The sequence below is a fragment of the Eriocheir sinensis genome, chromosome 54 (assembly GCF_024679095.1).
Source record: "Eriocheir sinensis breed Jianghai 21 chromosome 54, ASM2467909v1, whole genome shotgun sequence".
NCBI lineage: Eukaryota > Metazoa > Arthropoda > Malacostraca > Decapoda > Varunidae > Eriocheir > Eriocheir sinensis.
Genome location: NC_066562.1, coordinates 1,344,819 through 1,365,250, shown reverse-complemented (window position 1 = coordinate 1,365,250; position 20,432 = coordinate 1,344,819). Strand labels below are relative to the sequence as shown.

At 43.3% G+C, this 20,432-nt stretch overlaps 1 protein-coding gene and 1 long non-coding RNA gene across 4 annotated transcripts in view; one reads left to right on the top strand and one right to left on the bottom strand.

The window, feature by feature from the left end:
- The first annotated feature begins 3,656 nt into the window (after positions 1 to 3,656).
- Positions 3,657 to 7,755, top strand: LOC126983509 (uncharacterized). Its single transcript, XR_007735948.1, has 2 exons — positions 3,657 to 7,180; positions 7,250 to 7,755. It is a non-coding gene; the product is annotated as an uncharacterized LOC126983509 (long non-coding RNA).
- The window catches only part of LOC126983508 (CCAAT/enhancer-binding protein homolog 2-like), a 37,900-nt gene continuing 22,492 nt past the window's right edge, over positions 5,025 to 20,432 (bottom strand). Inside the window, exons 1-5 of one of the 3 annotated variants that reach the window (XM_050836258.1) lie at positions 19,522 to 19,642; positions 14,148 to 14,408; positions 11,581 to 11,747; positions 10,497 to 10,675; positions 5,025 to 9,193 (exon numbers count right to left, since the gene is read on the bottom strand). In XM_050836258.1, coding sequence (XP_050692215.1) covers positions 9,078 to 9,193; positions 10,497 to 10,675; positions 11,581 to 11,729 — 444 coding nt within the window. In that variant the 5' untranslated portion in view covers positions 11,730 to 11,747; positions 14,148 to 14,408; positions 19,522 to 19,642 and the 3' untranslated portion in view covers positions 5,025 to 9,077. Of the gene's footprint in view, positions 9,194 to 10,496; positions 10,676 to 11,580; positions 11,748 to 14,147; positions 14,409 to 19,521; positions 19,643 to 20,432 lie in introns of those variants that run through there. The other 2 variants (XM_050836256.1, XM_050836257.1) reach the window with 2 other exon arrangements.

The window sequence follows — 20,432 nt, the reverse complement described above, 5'->3', positions numbered from 1 at the left end:
GACTACCCACGACTCTAGGGTACCTACACGAGGTCTTGGGTGTTGATGTGAAATTGTCGGGCATGTCTTGAAAGAGGTCTTGAGACTGTTGCCGAATGCTGCGCCGACGTCTTGACGGGATCGAGTCTGGAGTCGTGAGGGTTAGCGCAAAAAAGTATTCCATGCTAAAGCCCCGTTCACACTGTGCCGACTCTGGGCCACGACAACCCGGGAGGCCAGCGACTTTTCCATTTGACAAATTGGTTCCCACACTCCAAGAAGGGGGGGAGGTTTTATTGGCGTCTTGGTGTCTTACCGACTGTCTGGGACATTCAGCCAACTAGTTACCAGTATGTCGTACGTGCTAACCCTCACGAATTCAGACTCCCGTCACGACGTCGGCGCGCACCATTCGGCAACAGTCTCAAGACCTCTTTCAAGACATGCCCGACCCTTTCACATCAACACCAAAGACCTCGTGTACCCTAGCTAGAGTCGTGGGTAGTCGTGGTCCAGAGTCGGCACAGTGTGAACGGGGCTTAAGCTTTCACGACAAGAATCGGCAAGAGTCTGGACCAACCGTCACTTTCCCGGTTGAGGTCTGAGGGAGGTCTGGGGCAGTCGTGACGACTGTCGTCAACAGTCTTGGCTTGTAATGAGACAGTCGTGACGACTGTCGGGGCCATTTTTTAATTTTTTACCGTTTCCTGTCGGCACAGTCGTTTGTGCCGACTACTTAAGAATGATGAGGGACTGTCGTGACAACAGTCTTCGCCTAATGCATGAAGGACGTTCGTGACGACTGTCGGCTCAGAAATATAGGCTAACACCGCCGCCATCAAGAAATTTTTATTTTTATTTTGCAGTCATAAGCACAAGAATTACTTCTTGGCTTAGCGTTACGTTTCGCTGGCACAAACTTGGGATCCGCACAGTACGCACGCACTCCTTTTGCCTCGATCTCTCTTGTGTTGAATGACACAACTAGGGTTGCCACCCTGAGGTGAGAAAAATATGGAAGGCAACATCTCACCCTCCAATACGGAATGGATCCATATTTAAAGGAACGAGTGGCAACCCTAAATTTCTCGAGCATGCAATGAGTGACAGCCTCAGCACGCTGCTGGTGGAGGTAAGAGGGAGGGGGGAGGGACGTTACGTCGCGTATTTTACACGTATTTTAGGACGAACCTTTGACAAATTTTACGGTCTGGTTTTGTGATTAACCGAAAAATGCGCTCACTACTATTTTAAGATACTGAATTTTATCTGCTTGACCATTCAGATAACAAAATACCGTACGGAACAAATACCGCTCCGTATTGGTTCAAAACGGAACGATACATTTCATTCTCGAATACAGAGCGATTCCGTATTTAAGCCCGAGTCACACATTCACGACTATCACACTCTGTCCTGCCTGGGGGTTGGGATGGCATGTTCCTCCCTTCTCCCTTGTTGTTTACCTGCAACAATAAACTATCAATCAATCAATCTATGACGCCCGGCGCTCTCCCGACTCAGACCACGCCTCCCACCGTCGGGCCGCACGCCGACAGTTTCGGACATTTTCAAAACAATCGGGGCCCTCCCCGATATCTGTCACCCGTCGCGAATAAGCTACTGCCGTCGGATGTCATCTCAACGACGTCGTAACAACGTCGTTTCGACATCGGCTATGGTCGGCACTCAAGGGGATGGACTTACGATGGTCGTTACGTACGTCTGGCAGCGCGACATTCCAAAACTGGCAGCGCGTGCCGCGTGGTCTGATGTCGGGAGGGCCCCGGGAGTCATTGTCGTGAATGTGTGACTGGGGGCAGTGGGGCTTTAAAGGAACGGCAAGGCTGCCGCCAAGACAGTCACGAAGACGGTCAGGAAGACCGTCGGCCAACTCGATCCTTGGCAACTGTCGGCCAGCTAGTCGGCCAACCAGTTGACAGACAATCTGGAAGACTGTCGGCCAATCGGTCGGCAGATTCGTGGTTGTCATAGACGTGGCGCCATTTCAAAAATTGACCATTAAGACTCGTCTTGAGACTAGTTGGCAGCATGCCGCAGACATTCTGCCAACTAGTTGGCCGAATGTCCCAGACAGTCGGCAATCATGGACTTCATGGTAGCCGACACTAAGACGCTAAAAAATTCTTGAAGCGTGGGAGCCGATCTACTTGTCAAATGGAGAAGTCGCTGGGCTGTTTTGGCCCAGAGTCGGCACAGTGTGAACGGGGCTTTAAATAATCACTCCGTAATGTTTATAACACATTTGCATAAAGCTACCATTTGCAGCGGCTATGAAATGAGTAGGGTAGGTTCTGGACGAACCGTACATATGGATGTACCGTACAAAAGCTCTCAAGACCACATATATTATTTTAAGCTAGTTAACGTCTAAAGAGTGAAAGAGAAAACGGAGTCACACAGCTCCGTCCCTCCATTTGAGCGCGTCAACCAACAGCGCACGAATGAGGTGAGTTTTTCGGTTTTTCGCATTCCTGATGTAATATTTTGCCTCTAAATTATGGTTTGTGGTGCTTATAAATATGCTAGGAGTGTGAAGGTTAGGTATTGTACACCTAAATATGACTATATGTGATGATATGACGAGGTTTTAGTGATGCAGTACACCACGTGTGTCGGTAAAGTTTGTTTTCATTTTAATGGCTGCCTGTGGATGTTTCGTACAGCTTGGCTTTTAAGTGTACGGAGTCTCCACATGTAAACAAAGATATTTATGCTGTTTGTGTGTTGAACTTTATTTGAAAATTGACAGATAGGCTACAGCAATATAGTCTAGGATAGCATAAGGTATCTCATATGAAATTTAAAGATTCTGTTGCTTATCTAAATATTGTTTTCATTGTAATTGTTTTGTTGTTGTGTCCAGTTCAAGAATGGTGAAGGACACACTTGAATATAATAATGTATAGTATAGATATATGCCTTGTGACCTTTATTTATGTTATTTATTTCAGATTGAGCCAGGATGCCACGCAAGTTCATTCCCAAGAACCTCCGGGAGACAGACCGGACCAACCTCGAACTGGCATTCAACTACAGGATTGAGCACAACACCAGCATACGGAGGGCAGCTCGGGAGTTTGGTGTCAAGGTTATGACTCTGCAGGATGCCTTCACAAGGAGCAAAGCCAAATCTGATGGGCACACCTTTGTAATTCCCCAAGAAAATTTTAACAAGATTTTCAACAAGAATCAGGAGGAAATGCTGTGCAAATAAGCCATACATGTGGCAAGACTGTTCTATGGGATGACTCGCAAGGAATTTCGCCGACTTGCATATGAGTATGCTGTGGCTTGCAAGTGCTCCAATATCCCTGCAAACTGGCATGCCACACAACTGGCAAACGAAAATTGGCTCCAGCGTTTCATCAGGTTTCCTACTCTTCTTTCATATAATATCAAGTAGGCATTTTTGTTTGTTTTAAGCCTTGTAAGCTTTTTAAGGCAAAGAAGATAATGTAACCATATTTTTTCTCAACTTTTTGTGTAATAAAAGAAGATTAAAATTAAATCGCATTCTTTATTTCAACATATTTATCTTTTTATGTTGCAAATCATTTAAAATCAACATTGGGGTCTATTTTAACGGAATCTGGTGGCAAATTACAAATTTATTTAATTGTCTATTTTTTACAATTTTTTTGTTTGAGGCCTCATATACGTCCATACCTGTGGACGATCCGTACACTTCGAGATATTATTTTTAAAGCTTCATTTCACCAACTTATATTGTGGTGAAAAAACTGTGCTTACGAGAGAATATGGCGCAATGATTGTACTTTATAGTGATCACTTCAAATTTAGGTTAATTCACTAAAAAAAAATTTTTATGAATAAAAAAAAAAAAACTACGGTTCGTCCAGAACCTACCTTACTAAAATAAACAATTCCATCTTATAGAGAAAAGCCTCCTGAACTCGATGGTGTATACAGATTTTTCATAAAACGCCAAATAAGTGAAGCACGGAACTATTTATAAAAACATTTCACCTCATCCCTCGTTTGCGCCGACGGGAGTGGGTGCAAGGCTATACTGCTGGTCTGCGGGCCTCGTTGCCATGACAACCCTCGCCTCGCCTCGCTTTTCGTTTTCTGTGTGGCCGCGGCCTAATTAACCAGCATCCTCACTTTTTCATTCCACACTGTCCAACTTTCTGATGCAAATTAACCAGCATCCTCACTCTTTCATCCCTGTGCTGTCCAACTTTCTGAGGCAAGAGTTAATCAGCATTCTCACTCATTCACTCCACACTGTCCAACTTTCTGATGCAACAGTTAACCAGCATCCTTATTCTCTCATTCCTGTGTTGTCAAACTTTATAATTCAAGAGCAAACCAGCATCCTCACTCCTACATCCCTGTGCTGTCCTAATGGAAGAGTTTACTAGCATCCTTACTCTTTCATCTCTCTGCTGTCCAACTTTCTAATGTAAGAGCTAACCAACATCCTCACTCCTTCATCCTCATGCTGTCTTTCTGATGCAACAGTTAACCAGCATCCTCACTCTCATCCCTGTGTTGTCCAACCTTAAGCTGTCCAACTTTTTGATGCAAGAGTTAACCAGCATCCTCACTTTTTCACCAGTCCCATATCTCAGACAGCCCCTCACTGTCCCATATCTTACCTAGCCCCTTACAGTCCCTACTACCTTATTACATTACTTTCCCATACCTATAGTACAACCCACTCACGTACAGTCCCTAACCTTAAGCAGCCCTACAATCCAACCCATATCATAACCACTCCTACATAATTCCTTTCCTTAGCTGTTCCCACACACAGCCCCACTCCTCAACCATCCATGCACACAGCCCCATATCTTAACCATCCTCTTACAGCCCCATACCTCAGACAGCCCCTCATAGCCCCATACCAATAACTAGCCCAACTTTTCATCGCATACCTTCATTAATCCCTTTCCTTAACCAGTTCTACACACTCCCATACCCATACCCCACACAGTCCCCCATACCTCAAGCAGCCCCTACACAGCCCCATCACCAGGGTAGAGGAGGAGAACGGGTGTGTATGTCACTTTATTTGTACTGTGGACAATGTTTGCCTTCACACACCACCTCCCTGGGTCCACACGGCTACGTGGGCCACAGCGTTAGTGTTCCCTCGGTGCCGGCTGGACCCTCACAGTGCTAGTATTATAAAAGGTATAAAAAACGCTACTTAGCCACATCCATGTAAGGTATACAGGGAACTATCAAAAAGAAGGGTAAACTCATGCACTCCGTTTCGTTACTGACTGCCATGGAATCTTGCTAGGCATTCGTGCTTTTGTAGAGATGAAAAACAAGATGCAGAGCTCTGGAATAGGAGAGAGTGGCCACCTTCATCTCAGCCACCATGGCGTTTTGAAAAAAGAGTCTTGGGGAGCTCAAATTGATGCTGATACAATGTAGGAAACAGATCAAGGGCAATAAAAAACAAAAAACAAAGAGGCTGGCTAATCTCTGCTTGCAAAAACATACAGCAGTGGCCAGAAGGGAGGTCAATTTGAGATGTAGTGTTTTTGTGCTTGAGGTATGGTCAGAATCATGAAGAAGTACCCAGAGCATAAAAAACACTATTGTATCAGCATCAATATGAGTTTCGTGTGGCTCTTTAGGTAACAGAATGGCGCCCATGATGAAGATTGCCACACTCTCCTATTCTATGGCTCTGACGAGACTGCCACGGAGACCAGTGAAAATGTATCACAAAAACACACACACACACACACACACACACACACACACACACACACATGTACACTAAGATGAGGCTTCAAGCTGGACAAGACAATAGGCAAAGCAGCTTAGCAAGGTTCACTTAGTACAGAGGACTTGACATTGGCCGAAGGTACCCAGACTCCAATCGCACGCATAAATATAATAATAACAATAATAATAATAGTAGAGGACACCAAACTAGAGTAGGTTCAGTGACTTGTTCAAACCTTTCCAATACACACTCAAGTCAGGCAAAAAGAAAGTAAAGTAGACCTATTTATTGCAAGACAGATACTAAAGAGATTCAAGTTAAGTGGAGGTGTTATTTCAGTGGGATTTAGCGATTTGGGATTAGTGGGACTTCAAGAATGTGAGAAGATGGATTATAAATGAAGACAAAGAAGTTATGGAAGAGGGGGCAGGGCTTCAGGAGGGCAGAGGTTAGTTTAGCATACAAAGACTTTTATAACTGGTCACCTTTCCCTGACATGAGAACAAATCAGTGGAGTGTATGCAAGTCACTCAGGACTCAGAATGTTGCATTTGTTGTGACTTTCAATGATTTCAGGTGTTGGGTTTCTTATAACTGTCTGCCTCTGAGGACTCATAAAGTTGGGTTTGTCATATCTTTCTACTTTTAATGCCTCAAAGAACCCAAGAATTTCAACCTCCTTTCATCTGACCAATCACCTCCTTTAGCTATGGAAGAGGGGGTTAGCCTTCAAGAGGGCAAGGGTCAGTTTAGCGTATAGAAACATTTTCCCTGACATGAGTACTAATTGGTAAGGTGTAAATAAATCGCCAAACATACTCTAAGGTGCCATGAGACAGAGCAGTGGCAGCAGCCTTCCCTTGCTGCCACTTTGTCCCCCTCAACTCCCTCTAGGCTAGACAACAACACCAACGATACAAGAGACTGTGTGGGTGGCAGAAGACTAACGCCAGGATCTTTTAAACGTCGTAATAGCGTCTCCTAACAGGTACATGGCTGGCCTGGCTTTTTTGTTCCATTTTCGCGACGAAGTTAGTAAGAAATGTTGGGTTTTCACTGTTGTCAACGTATTACAAACTCAGACGTAAAAATTTATATAAGAAATCAGCAAAACCAACTAACTATGCCTTGAAAAACGGGTAAAAAATACAAACCAGCCACGTTAGTGTTCATGAAGACTAATTCGACGTTTGGAAAAATCAGGCAAAAGGTCCATATTCTCTAGCATTTCAGGGCTCACACATCTATTTCATAAAGCCTTCATAGAGGTTGTGTTAGTATGTCCATGGGTAGTTTTATGCCTAGTGATAGTTTGACAAGGCTTGGGTAGAGGTTGTGTTAGTATGCCCATGGGTAGTTTTATGAGCCTAGTGGTAGTTTGACAAGGCTTTGGTAGAGGTTGTTGTGTTATTATGTCCATGAGTAGTTTTATGAGTCTAGTGATAGTTTGACAAGGCTTTGGTAGAGGTTGTTGTGTTATTATGTCCATGAGTAGTTTTATGAGTCTAGTGATAGTTTGACAAGGCTTTGGTAGAGGTTGTTGTGTTAATATGTCCATGGGTAGTTTTATGAGCCTAGTGATAGTGTGACAGGGCTTTGGTAGAGGCTGTGTTAGTATATCCATGGGTAGTGTTATGATAGATATATTGGTAGAGGTTGTGTTAGTATTGCCATGGGTGGTTTTATAAGCCTAGTGGTAATTTGGCAAGGCTTTGGTAGAGGCTGTGTTAGTATATCCATGGGTAGTGTTATGATAGATAGATTGGTAGAGGTTGTGTTAGTATTGCCTTGGGTAGTTTTATGAGCCTAGTGATAATTTGACAAGGCCTCTGCACCATGAACATGAAGAAACACTCATGAGAACCTGACTAACCTCCTTTGTGGTCCTTGAAAATAGATGCTGTGAGAGCCAAAGGCATCTGAGAATATGGGCGTGAGTCGTAGGGGAAAAACCAAGGCCAGATGGAAGCCTTGTGTGTGTGTGTGTGTGTGTGTGTGTGTGTGTGTGTGTGTGTGTGTGTGTGTGTGTGTGTGTGTGTGTGTGTCTCCAATACCCATGAAAAATGACATGCACATAAAAAATAAAAATAAAATAGTGACCCATTAACTGTTGGCTTCACTTAATAGACAATGTTGGCATAATGACACAAGTTTGAGTCCACCTCCTCCTCCTCCTCCTCCGTAGGTCACAAAACATCGGTCAATAACAAGATTTTCCCGTCATCTCAAGTTTCCTTTATTTTAAGTAGTGTACCCAAAGAAGTCGTGTAGCCAGAAAAATAGGTACATTCTGTGGGCAACAACACTGTAACCAAAGGAGTCATATAGATGGATAAAAAAGGTACATTCTGTGGGCAACAACTGACTGTACCCAAGGAAGTCATGTAGGTGGATAAAAAAAGGTACATTCTGTGGGCAACAACCGACTGACTACGCTGTGTTAAGAATCTTCCAAGAGAGAGAGACGCAGAGATGGAGAAAGGAGAGAAAGAGAAACACAGGGTAGTCATTTCATCTTGTTCCTCCAATACAAAACAATGAACCTAATAATAATAATAAACCGAAATGAGCTGGAACAAAATGGAATGAGCGCTTCCCTATATAATAACAACTACAAAAAAAAAATAATAGTAGTAGTAGTAGCAGTAGTAGTTATAGATCACCTCTTATCTGGAGTCCTCACAACAAGCTGATGATGGTGATGGTTGCCTCAATGTTGTTATGACCGTAGTTTTTCATCTCGTCACGCCTTGTCGTGTCTCAACTTGTCTCAGAGTGTTGTGATGGATGGATGGAGGAGCTTGTGTGTGTGTGTATGTGTGTGTGTGTGTGTGTTAAAGAAAAGATATATTTGAAGAAGGAAAGAAGGAAAGGAAATAAGGAAAGAAAGGAAGGAAGGAAATACTGAAAGACAAAATATAGAGTGAAGGAAGAAAGGAAGGAATGTGTGTGTGTGTGTGTGTGTGAGAGAGCGCGACAAACCACACACACGAAGCAACCAACCTCAGCATCATCAAGTGAAGTGTCAGAGCCCTATATAAACCCATGTGTGTGTGTGTGTGTGTGTGTGTGTGAGTGTGTGTATCTGTGTGTGTGTCTGTTAGCAGGGTCCTCGGAGTTGCATGTCTTCCTTCTTGGGGTCCTACATGGTCCTCCCTCACCCCAGGACAAGAGGTGCGGTATGGGGTATCGTGGGGACATGGGGACTGATGTGACGGGTAGCTCCTAACAATCCGGGGGTGAGGGAGGACTGCACCAGACTCATAGAACGCATGAAGGACGCCAGCAACGGAGGGCTCACTGCAGTATTGTCATTGGTTGGTGGCAGCGGGTGGGCAGCCGGGGTGTGCTGGGGTCGTCTCCTCTATGGGGTGCCCTGCGAGAAGTTCATGAGCAGGGTGACGCCTCTCTCCACCTCATCATCCTCCCCCAGCATCTTGGCCAGCTGGTCCTCGTTCAGCCGCACACCATGAGCATTGCCTGTTGGGGGAGGGCAGGGTAGTGTTAGTTTGCTCTCTCTCTCTCTCTCTCTCTCTCTCTCTCTCTCTCTCTCTCTCTCTCTCCTCATCTCCCTCTCCCTTTCTCTTTTCTGTATTGTCTCATCTCCTCTCTCTCTCTCTCCTCTCCTTTCAAATTGTCCTGTCTCTCTCTCTCTCCCTCCTCTCTTTTCTCACCTCATCTCCCTCCCTATCTCTTTTCTGTATTGTCTCATCTCCTCTCTCTCTTCTCTTCTCTCCTTTCAAATTGTCCTGTCTCTCTCTTTCTCCCTCCTCTCTTTTCTCACCTCGTCTCCCTCCCTCTCTCGCTATGGTATTGTCTCATCTCCTCTCTCTCTTCTCTCCTTTCAAATTGTCCTGTCTCTCCCTCCGTCTCCCTCTCTCCTTTCTAATCTCGTCTCCCTCCCTCTCTATTGTCTCGTCTCCTCCATCTCTCTCCTCTCCTTTCAAATTGTCCTGTCTCTCTCTCCACCACCCTCTCTCCTTTCTAGTCTCATCTCCCCCCCCTCTCTCTCTCTCTCTATTGTCTCATCTCCTCTCTCTCTTCTCTCCTTTCAAATTGTCCTGTCTCTCTTTCCCTCCTCTCTTTTCTCACCTCGTCTCCCTCCCTCTCTCTCTACGGTACTGTCTTGTCTCCTCTCTCCTCTTCTCTCCATTCAAATTGTCCTGTCTCTCTCTCCCTCCTTCTCTCTTTTCTGTATTGTCTCATCTCTCTTCTCTCCTTTCAAATTGTCCTGTCTCTCTCTCCCTCCCTCTCTCTTTCCTGTATTGTCTCATCTCTCTCCTCTCTTCTCTCCTTTCAAACTGTCCTGTCTCTCTCTCCCTCTCTCTCTTTTCTGTATTGTCTCATCTCTCTCTTCTCTCCTTTCAAACTGTCCTGTCTCTCTCTCCCTCCCTCTCTCTTTTCTGTATTGTCTCATCTCTCTCTTCTCTCATTTCAAATTGTCCTGTCTCTCTCTCCCTCCCTCTCTCTTTTCTGTATTGTCTCATCTCTCTCTTCTCTCCTTTCAAACTGTCCTGTCTCTCTCTCCCTCCCTCTCTCTTTTCTGTATTGTCTCATCTCTCTCTTCTCTCATTTCAAATTGTCCTGTCTCTCTCTCCCTCTCTCTCTTTTCTGTATTGTCTCATCTCTCTCTTCTCTCCTTTCAAATTGTCCTGTCTCTCTTTCCCTCCTCTCTTTTCTGTATTGTCTCATCTCTCTCTCTCCTTTCAAATTGTCCTGTCTCTCCTCCCTCTCTCTCTTTCTCCTCCCTCTCTCTTTGTCTTGCCTCTCTTCTCTCCCTCACCTGCATGCTCAAGGAACAGCCCCTTGAGCAGCCCCAGTTCCTTATTGAGTATCTTGATGTTTTCCTCCAGCTCCTCGTTCTCATTCCTCAGCTGGGTCACGCGGTTCACCATTTCCTGCGTCTTCTGCTTGGTCTTGAGCCGTGACTTCTTCACAGCCTCATTGTTGCGGTCACGGCGTCTATAGCGAGAGGAGAGGGAGGGAGGGGAAAAAGGGGAGTTACATGAGTGAGTTTTTTTGGGTTCGCATTTTGGGGGGGTCTTATTTATTTATTTATTTACTTATATCAAAGGTTTCAGCTACAGGGATGTATAATTAGATGCTTTTGGGTGTTATACTATAGCTCAAGGGGAGAAAAAAATAGGAACGAAAAGGAAAGAAAAGAGAAAAATGGAAAAGATAAAAAGAAGAGGCAAGGAAAAGAGAAAGAGGAAGAAAAAAGAAAAGGGATAAGAAAAAAAATAATAGTTATAACAGCAATGGTGGTAACTCAGTGGGAAAAATAGATGTGAAAGAAGAAATGAAAGAACAGGAGAAAGGAAAATAGAATGAAAACCAAAAACAATAAAATAATGACAGCAAAGGAAGCAGCTCACGGGGGAACAAAGGAAAAGAAAAAAAATGGTAATAAAAAAATAAAAAGAAATAAAGATTGAGGAAAAAGAAAACAAAGTGAGAAATTACAGCAAACGAGGCAGCTAAAAAAGGAGAACAGAAAAGAGGACAAATGAAAGAAAAAAAGAATGTGAAAAAGAAGAAGAGTAGAAAAGAAAAAGAAAAAAGGACATGAATGAAAGAAAAAGAATGTGAAAAAGAAGAGTATAAAAGAAAAAGAAAAAAGGTCATGAATGAAAGAAAAAGAACGTGAAAAAGAGCAAAAAAGAAAAAGAAAAATGGACATGAATGAAAGAAAAAAAATGTGAAAAAGAAGAGTAAAAAAGAAAAAGAAAACAGGACATAAACTAAAGAAAAAAAAGAATACAAAACCCAAAAGGGAAGAGAAAGAAAAAAATGAAAAGCAAAACAAAAAAAGGAAGAAAAATGAAGGAAAAAGCCCCCCCTCTACGTCTGTCTTTGGGCCTCACTTGCGGTATTCCTCAGTGTTCTTGGTGTAGCGCCGTCCACCGTTCCCGTGTGAGTTTGAGGACTCCTCCCCGCTCTCGCTGCTCAGGCCTTCCATCCTGGGCGACAACACTCCTCCTGACGGGCAGAGCGGCGCCTTGCTGAACTTCATGTGCCTACACAACGTCTGCTGAGGGGGGAACACGGGTAAGTAAATGACTGACTCCTGCTGCGGGAAGAACGTACGAGACAAATTCATAAATGGAGTAATATAAGACAAAATAAATAAGTAAATAAATATTCCTGGGCCTATGCTGCGCCTGGTGAATGGGGAAACATGAGTAAATAAATGACTGACTCTTGCTGTGGGGGAAACAAAAACAAATAAATAAATAAATCTAAATAGGCTTACGCTACACCTGGCAGGAGGGACATAAACAAATAAATAATTAATAAATAAAAAAAGAATGAAGTGCATAAAATAAGAACATAAGAACATAGGGAAACTGCAAGAGGCCGGGTGGCCTACACAGGGCAGCTCCAGAATCCCCCCCATAACTACGCCTATTACGAGATAAAATGAATGAATAAATAAGTACGCACCTCTACGTGGCAATGCACAAATCAGTAAGTAAATGAAGCAATATGAAATAAGTGAAAGAAATTCATACTTCTGCAGAAGAAGTAACATAAACAAATAAATACACAAAGATACACAAATAAATAAATGAACAGATAAACAAATAAACAAATAAAGTCAATATACAGTCATACCTGGGTTTACAAGTGCCTTAGTTTAAGAGTGTTTTGATTTACGAGCAAAAAGATATCACAGTAAATGATTTGGTTTACGAGCGGTATACGAGCATCCTGTTTGTACTGTAATGACCTAAGCTGGTTCTACGTTAGGTAGGACATACTACAAGTAACGTAGCCAGTATATTCAACCGAGTTTATTCCAATTTCCTCTGAAGAAGCAGTAAATAAAACTAGTTGAGAATGAAGCAAATTAATGAGTAGTATTAGATAGAATAAATTAATACTTCTACAAATAAATAAAAGTAAATAAATCAGGATTAAAAAATAAGACAGAGAAATATATACCTCTGCAAGTGAGTCATGAAAATAAACAAACAAATACAAATAAAATGCATATATGAATGACTGAAATGAAATAAAAGCAAGTAAACGAATAAAAAATAAACGTGAAACAATATAACCAATACAAAAAAGCATGATATAAAAGTACTTAACCCGGTAGCAGCGACGGACCAAATTTGTGGCTTTACCATGTAGCAGCGACGGGCCAAATTAGTGCCATGATATAAACCCCCAAAATAGATGATACATAAACTGATCACAAATGTTTTGATATACATTATGAAATGGTTTGTGTGAGGGGTGATTTTTTCTCATTTTTCTCGCTTGGAGGGACCATTAAGAAACATGATCCCCGCTGCTACCAGGTTAAGGAGACAATCACGAAAGGAAAAGATGGATAAAAAATAAAAAATAAAACATGAAAAGAAGGAAGGGAAAGAGAATAACTAGGAACTTCAGGGGAAAGATATGGACAGATAAATGAGGTATAAGGAAAGGAGGCAATAAAGAGGAGGAAAAGATGCTGAAGAAAAACGATGGAGCAAAGGAAGGAATAATGAAGATAAGGAAATGTACTAAAGAAAGAAGACGAAGAAAAAGGAGGAAGAAAATGATGGCATGATGGTAGGGAAGGTACGAAAGATGATGGAGAAAATGAAGACAAAAATGAAAGCAAGGAAATGTAATAAAGAAGACGAAGAAAATGGAGAAAGAAAATGATGGAAAAAATGAAGACAAAAATGAAGACAAGGAAATGTACTACAGAAAGAAGACAAAGAAAATGGAGAAAAAAAATGATGGAAAAAATGAAGACAAAAATGAAGACAAGGAAATGTACTAAAGAAAGATGAAGAAAACGGAGAAAGAAAATGATGGAGAAAATGAAGACAAAAATGAAGGCAAGGAAATGTACTACAGAAAGATGAAGAAAACAGAGAAAGAAAATGATGGAGAAAATGAAGACAAGGAAATGTACTACAGAAAGAAGACGAAGTAAATGGAGAAAAAAATGATGGAGAAAATGAAGACAAAAATGAAGGCAAGGAAATGTACTAAAGAAAGAAGACAAAGAAAACAGAGAAAGAAAATGATGGAGAAAATGAAGACAAAAATGAAGACAAGGAAATGTACTACAGAAAGAAGACAAAGAGAACGGAGAAAGAAAATGATGGAGAAAATGAAGACAAAAATGAAGGCAAGGAAATGTACTACAGAAAGAAGACAAAGAAAATGGAGAAAGAAAATGATGGAAAAAATGAAGACAAAAATGAAGGCAAGGAAATGTACTAAAGAAAGATGAAGAAAACGGAGAAAGAAAATGATGGAGAAAATGAAGACAAAAATGAAGGCAAGGAAATGTACTAACGAAAGAAGATGAAGAAAACGGAGAAAGAAAATGATGATAGGGAAGGTAAGAAAGAAGATGGGGGAACAGAAAGAAAAAAAAATGAAGACAAGGAAATCAAGTGAACCACAGTAAGTGACCAACCTTGAGCCTCGGTGCTGAGGTGGTGAGCAATGATGATGATGATGATGGTGGTGATCCTGGTAGTGGTGATGAGCGGTGGTGCCAACAGCAAGCAGTGGTGGTGAGTGTCAAATCAGTGAGCACTAGGTTACGTGGTGGTGCTGCCAGCGACGGCGGCGGTGGTGTTGACGGTGTTGCTGCTGCTGTTCCAGGCGCGGATGGCTGAGCTGTGGCCCGGGGCGCTCCCCCCCAAAAGACGTGAACCTCACTCACTTGCCGAACCTGTCCAAACAAACAAGAAAGGTGACGGTGGTGGAGGCGGTGGTGTAGGCTGGGTGTCGGCTTACCATCAAAGGAGAAAATAGTGCTCTGTCCCGTATTCTCAGATGGTTTTGGCTCTCACAACAACCATTTCCCAAGGCCACAAAGAATTAGTCAGTTCTCATGAGTGTTTTTACGTTCATGGTGCAAAAGCCTTGTCAAACTATCACTAGGCTCATAAAACTACCCATGGAAATACTAACACAACAACCTCTACCAAAGCCTTGTCAAACTACCACCAGGCTCACCCATGGAAATACTAACACAACAACCTCTACCAAAGCCTTGTCAAACTACCACCAGGCTCACCCATGGAAATACTAACACAACAACCTCTACCAAAGCCTTGTCAAACTACCACCAGGCTCACCCATGGAAATACTAACACAACAACCTCTACCAAAGCCTTGTCAAACTACCACCAGGCTCACCCATGGAAATACTAACACAACAACCTCTACCAAAGCCTTGTCAAACTACCACCAGGCTCACCCATGGAAATACTAACACAGCCTCTAACAAAGCCTTACCAAATGTGTGTGTAAGCCCTGAAATGTTTGGGATTATGGGCTCTGTTCATTAGCAGAAAAAAAAGAACTAGATAAACAAGCAAATCCAGAGAATGAGTGAATAAATAAGGGAAATTAAAATACAAATCATGATAAATATAAAACATAGAAGAAAATAATAAGAAAGTAAGAAAATAAAACAATATAATGGAATATAATAATGACAACTTGCTTTCTTGATGTCCAAAAAGAACTAAACTAGATCCTCCCAGTGTAGCAATAGTAGCAGCAGTAGAAGTAGTAGTAGTAGTAGTAATGATGGTAGTAGTTGTGGTAGTAGTGGTAGTAGTAGTAGTAGTAGTAGTAGTAGTAGTAGTAGTAATAGCAGTAGTAGTAGTAGAGGTAGTAGTTGTAGTAGAAATAGTAGTAGTAGTGGTGGTAGTAATATAGAAGTAGTAGTAGTAGTAAAAGATGCAGTAATAACTGTAAAATATACACAAAAATGCCTTAATATGCACTTCATTAAAAGATAAACTCAAAACAGCAATTACTGCACCAACAGATGAGATTAATTAAGTCTTATGCTAATAATAAATATGAGATACTAAGCAGCGACCTATTAGTAAACAAGTGTGTGTGTGTGTGTGTGTGTGTGTGTGTGTGTGTGTGTGTGTGTGTGTGTGTGAGTGTGTGTTTGCTCTTGCACTATGAATACATAAAACTATTGCAACACACCAACCATGGAGAGAGAGAGAGAGAGAGAGAGAGAGAGAGAGAGAGAGAGAGAGAGAGAGAGAGAGAGCACAACCATCATCATCATCATCATCATCAACCCATGTTACCAGTCTTCCTCTTTTCGTCATTTTTTGATCCTCCAAACGTCTCTCTCTCTCTCTCTCTCTAATAATATGACGGAATAGAATCTTTATCAAAAACAATTATATAGCTTAAGGAATTAAAAAAAAAAGGATTCAATGTTATTATTCTTACCATTATTATTATTATTATTATTATCATCCCTTCAAAACAAAGACAGGCAAACGTGGCGCGCTTTCTCCCAAGACTTTTTCCAATAATCTTAAATCGATAACAACTGTATATCATAATTGATGTGGTGGTAGTGGTGATGGGGGTGGTAGGCGTTGTAGTAGTAGTAGTAGTAGTAGTAGTAGTAGTAGTAGTAGTAGAGGAGAAAACCTACCTCATTAGAGCGTACAAAAAGTAGCGCCACTATAAACACTTGTTTTGTTCATCAGATGTCGTTACTGTTTCTGAATCTTTGCAGCGTAGGCCCCTACGCTCTAAAGATTCTGGCCATACTACTCCACCTCATATGCCAACGGACTCACAAAAAGTCGAAACAATCTGAGGACGTGAAGGCGGTACAAAGAAGAATGGAGCTGTGGAGGAAAGGGGACGTCCGGAAGCTACTTGACGAGGCTAAAACACTGCAGGAGAGACTAGGCAGACGTAACAGTCGCAAGAAGGACAGTAACGACAGGGCTAGAAACTTTGCTGACAAGATGAGACAAGGCAAAGTGGCCATGGCAACTAGATCACTGTCAATAGAAGATGAGGCAGCGGGAGTCCTTCCCATGACGGAAGAGACACGCCAGATCCTCAAGGACAAGCATCCAGATGCTAGACCTGCACACCCAGAAATGAAGGTCCGTGGAGACTACACCCCACCGCATCGAGTTGTCTTCGACCATATTAGCGGTGACGTGATCTGGAAGCACGCCCTTCACACGCAGGGAGCGGCTGGACCATCAGGCTTGGATGCCAAGGGGTGGAAACACCTCCTCAGTAAGAACATCTTTGGTAATCCAGCTGTGGATCTTCGCGACGCAATAGCCGCCCTAGCAAGAAAATTGGCGTCAGAGAATTGCCAACACCTCGAGCCTTTGATGGCCTGCCGGCTCATCCCGCTGGATAAAAAACCAGGCTGTCGCCCCATCGGGATAGGGGAGGTGCTCAGGAGGATCATAGGCAAGGCTGTCATGGAGGTGGTGAAGGACGACGTGAGGAAGGCGGTGGGAAACCTCCAAGTGTGTGCGGGTCAGCAGGCTGGATGTGAAGCTGCCATTCACGCTGTCAGGAGAATGTTCGAAGACCCAGAATGCGAGGCGGTGCTGATGGTGGACGCTGCAAATGCTTTCAACAACATCAATAGGGAAACAGCACTGCACAACATCAAAATCAAGTGCCCTATATTCGCCCAATATATTGAAAATACATACAAGGAACCTGCCAGACTGTTCATCAGCAGTCATAATGACCAACGACTTGGAGACCCGGTGGCCATACAATCCTCAGAGGGCACCACCCAGGACCAGTGGCCATAGCAATGTTTGCCCTGGGAATGATGAAGTTGCAGGACATCATCCGCCATGAAAACACCAACGTCAAACAGGTGGCGTATGCGGATGACCTCACCGGGGTAGGAAAGTCTGCAGACCTCAGGAAATGGTGGGACCTCGTCAATGAACATGGCCCTAAAATAGGGTACCATCCCAACGCCACGAAGTCTGTGGTGATTGTAAAACCAGAGGCATACGATCGGGCCAAAACAGCATTCCAGGGCAGTAACGTGAAACTGTCAGTGACTGGAGAAAGACACCTCGGGGCAGCCATTGGAACAGCTGAATACAGAACCGAATATGTGAAAACGGCTGTAAAGCGCTGGGAGTCCGAACTGCAGAGACTGAGCGAGATCGCCAAAACAGAACCGCAGGCAGCCTACGCAGCATTTACGTACGGTGTCAAGCATAAATGGAACTACCTCATGAGGACAGTTCCTGATGTTGCTCCGTTACTAAAACCTCTGGAAGATGCTATCAGAAACACCTTCATACCGGCGATAGCAAATGGGAGATGTCCCAGCGACCAAGAGAGAAGATTGCTGGAGTTGCCGCCAAGAATGGGTGGGCTCGGCATCACCAACCCGCAAAATCTGGCTGAGTCTGAATTCGGGAACTCAATCCGAATCACAGCCTCCTTGACCGGATATATTACCAATCAAAATGAAAGGGGAGAAGACAACCCTCAAGATATTAGGTCACTAAGGAATGAAATCTCCATAAACAGAGAAGGAAAACAGAGAGACACTCTGAGTGACCTAATGAGAGAACTCCCAGAAGACACAAGGAGGAGGACAGATATTGCACAGGAAGTGGGCGCTTCAAACTGGCTAACCACACTATCTATCAGGGCAAAAGGCTTCAACTTAAACAAAAAAGAATTTACTGATGCCCTTGCCCTCAGGTATGGCTGGCCAGTGGATGGGCTCCCAAACATGTGTAACTGTGGCTCACCCTTCAACCAAAATCATGCCATGACATGCAAGAGAGGAGGTTTCGTCTGCATGAGACATGATGAAGTAAGAGACGTAACAGCTCAGATGCTGAAAGAAGTCTGCCACGACGTGACTGTGGAACCCATGCTCCCTCTGCAAGGCGAACACCTCGCCAGACGCACCGCTAATGTTTCGAACGAAGCACGAGTGGATGTTGGCGCCAGAGGGTTTTGGACTCGTGGACAAAGGGCATACTTTGACATAAGGATCTTTGATCCCATGGCCCATTGCCACAGAGACCTGACCCTTGATGCAGCCCACAGAAGAAACGAACAAGAGAAGAACAGAGCATATGAAGAAAGAATACAGAATGTGGACCAGGGCTCCTTCACCCCGGTAGTATTCACGACGGCAGGAGGGATGGGACCAAGGGCGCAGAACTTCTACGCAAGACTCGCCGAAACACTGGCGGATAAGAAACAACAGCCAAGAAGCAGTGTGGTCGCCTGGATGAGATGCAGGCTGTCCTTCTCCCTCCTGAGGTCAGCCTTGGTCTGCCTGAGAGGAACCAGGTCACCTGCACCCAAAACCACCCGCATTGCTGACCTGGACTTTGAGGCGACGGTGGTTGACAGTCGTATCAACCACAAGCTCTGTTAGCTTAAAAATAAAATGTTTAGTAAAGTTTGTAATATTAAATAAAGATGGTTGTCGGCCACAGTCATCGGCGGGGTGGGGCCAATGAATTGCTTTGTGAAAGGATATGAGAAAATATACCGCTCACAACGCAACTCTAATAGATGGAGGCCCGTAGTAGTAAAAAAAAATAAAAAAATAAAAAAAAGTAATAGTAGTAGTAGTAGTAGTAGTAGCAGGAGGAGGAGGAAGAGGAGGAAACAGAAGAAATAAGAAATGACACGAGATATACAAGTAAAAAATAAGAAAACAAACAAGAAAAATCAGAAATAAGTAAAAAAAAAGATAAAAGGAGGAATGATTAAGTAGTAAGTGGCAGTAGTAGTAACAGTAGTTGCAGCAATAGTAGTAGTAATAGTAGTAGTAGTATATAGTAGTATAAGTAGTAGTGGTAGAAGTAGTACCAGCAATAGTAGTAGTTGTAGTAGTAGTAGTAGTAGTAGTAGTAGTAGTAGTAGTAGTAGTAGTAGTAGTTTCTTGGCCTATAAGAACTGAAGTTGATTATGTAAATACTCAAGTGTGTGTGTGTGTGTGTGTGTGTGTGTGTGTGTGTGTGTGTACAATCAATACTCACTCAGCTGCCGGGTGGTTGTTGTGGTGGTGGTAGTGAAGGTACTGGCGGCCGGCGGTGGTGGTGGTGGCGCGAGAGAGGCGACTAAACGATGACGCAACACCTCCACCACCACCACTACCTCTACCACCACCACAACCACCACCTCTACCACCACCACGACTACCACCACCACCACCACCTGCATCCCCTTTACCACCACCACTACTATCACCATCACCTCCTCCTCCACCACCACCACCACCACCATCAGCTGATTGCGTCATACCCGGCAACACACACACACACACACACACACACACACACACACACACACACACACACACAAGGTTAAGGGATGTATTTCTTAGTTGTTTTTTTGTATCTCTTAATGTCAAATGAACACGTGAGGAGGTAAGTGGTGCTATTTCTCTCTCTCTCTCTCTCTCTCTCTCTCATTTCTTTCGCATTATTTTCATGTACTTACGAGAGAGAGAGAGAGAGAGAGAGAGAGAGAGAGAGAGAGAGAGAGTGAAGCAACACCCCCAATGGAGAGAAAGATAAACTGGAAGGCGATTTCACAAGAACGGTCGGTCGCAATAACTCTCTCTCTCTCTCTCTTCTATATCAACACATAACAATATTATATCAAAAAATTTACATCGTCCATTATGTTTTGTTTTAAGAGCTTATGAATTCACTGTGTCAAACCTAACCTTTCCTTTTCCCTCCTCTATCTTCCTCGCCTCTTTCCTCTCTCTCCTCTTTCCCTTCCTCCCTCACCTTTCCTCTCCTCCTTAGCCTTTACCCTCCAGTACAACTTCTTCGCCCAATGCAACACGTGATAATAAAGTCCAATATCATCTCTCTATATGTGAACTGTGTGACGCAAACCTGATATAACCTTATGCAACACGTGATCAGAACATGTATTA